Source organism: Pituophis catenifer, unplaced genomic scaffold (genome assembly GCF_029215685.1).
Source record: "Pituophis catenifer annectens isolate HBS135680 unplaced genomic scaffold, rPitCat1.0.hap2 SCAF_2, whole genome shotgun sequence".
Lineage (NCBI taxonomy): Eukaryota > Metazoa > Chordata > Lepidosauria > Squamata > Colubridae > Pituophis > Pituophis catenifer.
The window spans coordinates 287,120,127-287,126,126 of NW_027256882.1; the positions used below are offsets into that span (position 1 = coordinate 287,120,127).

Consider the following 6,000-nt stretch of genomic DNA (forward strand, 5'->3'; position numbering starts at 1 on the left):
GCAGACTGTCTTGGACTCTTAGTTTATGACACGCTGATTTGGGGAGATGGAATGGAATGGATTGGAAATTAAATAGAAAAGAATTGGAATTGGAATTGGAATTGGTATGGTATGGTATGGTATGGTATGGTATGGTATGGTATGGTATGGTATGGTATGGAATGGAATGGAATGGAATGGAATGGAATGGAATGGAATGGAATAGAATAGAATAGAATAGAATAGAATAGAATAGAATAGAATAGAATAGAATAGAATAGAATAGAATAGAATAGAATAATGAATGGTATGGAATGGAATGGAATGGAATGGAATGGAATAGAATAGAATATAGAAAGAGTGCAGAGAAGAGCAAAAGAGATGATGAGGGGACTGAAGGCTAAAACATACAAAGAACGGTTGCCGGAATTGGGTATGTCTAGTTTAATGAAAAGGAGGACTACAAGTGCCATGATAGCAGTCTTCCAACTTTTTAGGGGCTGCCACAAAGAAGAGGGGCTCAACTCATTCTCCAAAGCACCTGAGGGCAGGACAAGAAGCAATGGGTGGGAAGTAATCAACAAGAGGACCAACCTAGAACTAAGGAGAATTCTTCACATAGTTACTAGAATTAACTTAGTGGAACAGCTTGCCTCCAGATGTTGTGGTTACTCCATCACTGGAGGTTTTTAAGAAGAGATTGGACAGCCATTTGTCTGAAATGGTATAGAGTCTGCTGCTTAAGCAGGGGGTTGGACTAGACCACCTCCAAGGTCCCTTGCAATTCTGTTAATAATATAAGGCTCAATTCTTAATGCACATTTGCACATGTTATGTTGGACTACAAGAGAGTTTGTGGTTCAGAATCTTTTTCAGAATGCAGCCATTATCATATGTTGTATGAATATGTTCATTGCTTTAAGTTATAACATGGATTATTGTGGGAGGGAGCACATAGGACAGTACATAAACCCAGCAAATGTGGTTTATCCACACAAATTGAAATGCTACTTGAAACTCAGCCATTTTGTGCAAATATCTGTGGCAAAACTCTAGACATTTATTTGGAAACAGGCTCTATTTTAGACAGTTCAAGACATTTCAGAATAAACCCAGCAAGGATTAGGGCACATGAATTTAAGAAATTACTGCTTTCTGTTAAAATATGCCAATATTATTCTAAATAAACCAGATTAGAGCCACACAGACTCTCAGAACAAGGATAATGTTACGAGTACTTTATAGGTAAGGATTACTGAGAAAGCATGTAACACAGTTAACACTTTAAATACTCTAAATATAAATTCTCATCCTTGAAAGCCACCTTCATTCTGTCTTCGGGTATAATGCAACATTCTGATTGTGTTTCTTTAAATATGCTTGCTACATTCTGCAGCTATTTAAAGCGATGCAGATGGGGGTGGGGAAACTATCCCCCCCCCCAACATTCTTGCAGTTCCTACTGCAGTATAAAAGATACTAAGAAAACACAGCTAATTTTTTACTGGACAATTCAGAGAATTGACATACAAAAAGATAGCAATTAATTTATTTTAAATACATAATGTGTTCTCTAGTTCACCACCTCAAATGTTTGTGCCTTAAATAACCTTGTGCAGTATTTCAAGGGACCCACAAAAGTCACTGCAATGAACATGTACTAGGATGAGATGATATTTTTTAGTATATGAATAATAGAGGAAGGAGGGCATTTACTCAGCTATTTAGAATATCAAGAAAGAAATCCATATCTATAATATAAATGATTTGGGGGGGAGGGGAAATTAAAGCAAATATATCAGCTTTGGGGTTCTGGATAACCAATACATACAGGACATATTCTTCCAAATATTTCTTCAGTGTTACAGAATAGCCCTTTAACAGGCCAATACTGTAAACAATGCTAGCAATCAAAGGGAAATCCCCTTGAATCAAGGAGGGAAAAAAAAGCCATAATCATATACAACAGTGTCCAACTCCCAGTGAGATTTTAAAAAAATATTAGGGGAGACATTGGAAGGGGGAAAAGGACTTGCACTGCTCAGATGCTTCAGTAAATAATTATAATAATGATAAATAGTCTGGAAAGTGAACATTGCAGCCTAGAAGAGAAAGAATGGTAGAAAATCGCAAAATACAAAGAGCCGCAAATAGAAGTAGAGAGCAACTGGGGCAAAAGGAAGCAGAGATAGTAAGTATCAATAGCAATAAGGTGCCTTAGGTGCAATCCCAAAACATCTGGAGCGTTATTTGAACCACCATTGGCTTTGACAAAAATCCTCAATTGCAAAAAAGACAGCTCTCGCCTTGGAACAATTTACATCCTGCGACGGATACCATCATCATCATCATCATTATTATTATTGGTTAATTTTTAGTGAGATTCACAGCCTTTGAGGCTGGTTAATAGCTCAGCAGCTCGAGTCCTAACCAAGGACCTAGGAACTGTTAAGGTATCGTCGGAGGATGTAAGCTGTTCCCAGTAAGGTGGTTTTTTTGTAGAGTCAACATGTTCAAGTCCGGCAAATTTAGAATTTCTAAATAGCGGGGTAGCCCTTTGGGTATTGCTCCAAGGGCTCCAATTATTATTATTATTATTATTATTATTATTATTATTATTATTATTATTATTATTATTATTATTATTATTCTGCCTATCCCGGGTGGTTGGGAAGGAACCTCCATAGGTGGACTAAAATGCCAAATCCAACCCTGAACATCTGGCTGGCTGTGCAGCCAACCTTAACCATAATAAAATATTGCCATGATGATGTCCGAGTTAACTTCCAGCTTTTTTAAAGGAATGAGGCATCCAAGTGGATCTTTTTATCAGCTGTGTTGGGCTCATCCTCAGCGCAAGGGATGATGGGCTTTGTAGTCCCTCCAACACAGCTGGCAAGCAGCGCAAGGAGGGAACCCCCCCACCCACCCCCCCACCAACCTTCCAGCATCCAGCCCACCCTTAGTGGGCAACCCTTTTTTAATCAGGCAATTCCTCCCTGCCCCCCCCCCAAATACCCCACATCCTCTAGGGAGGATGTCACTGACATCATCCTGACATGGGTCCTGCAATAGGAATGGCGGCGGCGGCGGCGGCTGGAGGGTGGGGGGTAATAGAGAGAGAGAGAGAGAGAGCAACTGCCCTGAAAATGGCTGTCGGAGAGGCCGGGGCCAGGGTGGGGTCTCCAGGAAAGAAGGGCTGGTACGGACCCCAAGGGGGCCCGCGTCACCAAATGGGGCTGCCAGGAGGTCGGCGGCCTTCTCCCCTCGGGGTATCGCGCCTTTTCGCCCGGGGTATCGCTCACCATTTTGGCGGATGGTTCTCGATTGCCCCGCTCCGCCGCCGCCGCCTCAGAAACCGCCGCCGCCGCCGCCTCAGACCGCGGAGGTCGGAGAGAGCCGAAGAGAGGAGGAGGAGGAGGGGAGAGAGAGAAAAAAAAAAAAAACACGCCAAGACCACCAACGGGGTGCGGGGAATCCTAGAGCGGAGACAACAAAGGCGGAGGTGGTGGGGGGGGGGAGGAGACCCTCTGGTATGCAGATTTCAATCTATGGTCTGCAGCTCGGGCTCTGGGAGGGAGGGGGCCGGTGCGCGGTCCTCCGGAAAGCGCGTTCGTGTTGGTGTCGGTGTCGCCGGTTTTCCCACGCTCCCTCTCACCCCCCCTCCCCTCCGCCGTTATCTGCACGGCGCAGCGCTGGGTGTTTCGGAGGGAGGGAGCGGCCCCGCACGTCATTTATTTATTTATTCATTTATTCATTTATTTATTCATTCATTCATTCATTCATTCATTCATTCATTTATTTATTTATTTATTTATTTATTTATTTATTTATTTATTTATTTATTTATTTATTTATTTATTTATTTATTTTTGCAAAGATCAGTACAGACAGTCCTCCACTTACAACACTTCCTTTTTTTTCTTTTTTTTTTTGGAAAACTATTTTTTATTGTTTTTTTCCAAACATAAACATAAAATAAATCTTTTAAGAACGAAGTCTTGAGCCAGCCATAGATAGGTACAATCGCTTACGTCCCTTTAACAAGCTCTATTCTCAATTTTCCCGTTTACATCTTTTAAAATTAAAAATCAAAACTCAAAATTTTTAACACAAATTCCAACATCTTATTCCAAACCAGTCTATTGTATCACCCAAAACCTTAATTTCCAAATAAACTCTACTCGTTTTTTTTATATCCAATTTAGCAATCAAAATTCTATCTAGCTTAATTCCCTCCCGTACATCTTTTAACCTAAAAATCAAAAACACAAATTTTAAAAATATTCTAACCTCTTAATCTAAGTATTTACCTCACATTTTATCACCACAAATCTTAATTCCCACATATGTAAACTCTTATTTTTATTTCAACTTATAAATCAAAATTTTATCTATATTCCTTAATCTCTAGACCCATTTCAACAAATCTTTAAGTCTTAAACTTTAGCAATTACACTTAATTCTCTTTTTTTTTTAAATTGTTATTTAATATACATTTCAATTTACACTTACAACACTTCCTTTAGTGACCATTTAAAGTTACAATGGCACTGAAAAAAAATGTGACTTGGGACCGTTTTTTCCACCGTTACGACCATTTGTGGCGATTTCCCCATGGTCACGTGATCAAAATTCAGATGCTTGGCAGCGGGTTCCTATTGATGACCTTGGCTGTGTCCCAAGATCATTGTGAATCCCCTTTATGCGACCTTCTGATGAACAAAGTCAACGGGGAAGCCAGATTCGCTTTACATCCAGGTTCCTAATTTATCAACGGCAGGGATTCCCTTAACAACGGTGGCAAGAAAAGTTGTAAAATGGGGGCAAAACTCACTGAACAAATCTCTCTTATCTCGCTTAATGTCTGCGAAGATTCTGTCATCCATCCAGGTCATGGTTGTCCCAAAGGTGTTTTTTTTTTCAAGAGGCAATTGGAATTTCTGATTTTTTTTTCTTTTGAAGACGTTTCGCTTCTCATCCAAGAAGCTTCTTCAGCTCTGACTGGATGGTGGGGAATGGAAGGATTTATACTCCTTGCAGACAGCTGGTCATTTGCATCCTTTTAGCGGATCATTAAGGTCACCTGGAGGCTTATCTATGTCCTCGGGGTCACCTGAGTGGTGCAAATTGGTGTGGAGCCTTTTTAGAACTGTTGAAAGAACTGTATTGTAGAGTGGAGAGAAATGATGTAGTATCCATCCCCCTCTGTTGAAAGAGGGCTGTTCAATTTTGACATAGATGGCCTCTTTAACCCCTCTTTCAAACCATTGTCCCTGCTAAAAGGATGCAAATATCCAGCTGTCTGCAAGGAATATAAATCCTTCCATTCCCCACCATCCAGTCAGAGCTGAAGAAGCTTCTTGGATGAGAAGCGAAATATCTTCAAAAGAAAAACCAGAAAAATCCACTTGCCTCTTGAAAAACAACAACTTTGCAACAAATGTCTCACTTAACAACAGAAATGTTGGGCTCAATTGTGGTTGTAAGTCGAGGACTACCCGTATGATCACAATCAGTATTTGCAAGATCAAGGGGCACGTCCAGCGTCGTAGTAATAAACCAGGGGTGGGTTCTAAATTTTTTTACTACCGGTTCTGTGGGTGTGGCTTATTTTGTGGGTGTGGCTTGGAGGTCATGTGACTAGGTGGGCGTGGCTAGCTGGTCAGAATCATTTCTGGAAGGTCCTCGCACTTACGACCAGTCCTCGCATTTACGACCCGACTCATTTGTTTGCTTTTAACACTGATCAGCTGTAGGACGGCCCTTTGAAGCCCCGCGGCAAGAGTTTAAACAGTTTTTTTCCCTCTAGTCATCAGCTGGGACTCAGGAGGCAGCAATAGATTGGGGGTGGGACCAAATAAAAGGTAAGAATAATGGGGGGGGGTGGGGGGGAAGGGCAGGGGGGGAGAACTGGTTCCGTGACGTCGTATCGTCACCGCTACCGGCTCTGCCAAATCGGACCGAACTGGGAGGAACCCACCACTGTAATAAACAAGCTTTTGAGAATTCACTGGGTAC

The 6,000-nt window shown here is 41.5% G+C and overlaps 1 protein-coding gene across 1 annotated transcript in view; it reads right to left on the reverse strand.

Annotated features, from left to right (window-relative positions):
• The window catches only part of LOC139313368 (elongation factor 2-like), a 40,200-nt gene extending 36,809 nt beyond the window's left edge, over positions 1-3,391 (reverse strand). Inside the window, exon 1 of the mRNA XM_070938950.1 lies at positions 3,285-3,391. Coding sequence (XP_070795051.1) covers positions 3,285-3,287 — 3 coding nt within the window. The 5' untranslated portion in view covers positions 3,288-3,391. The remainder of the gene's footprint in view (positions 1-3,284) is intronic.
• Positions 3,392-6,000: the final 2,609 nt, after the last annotated feature.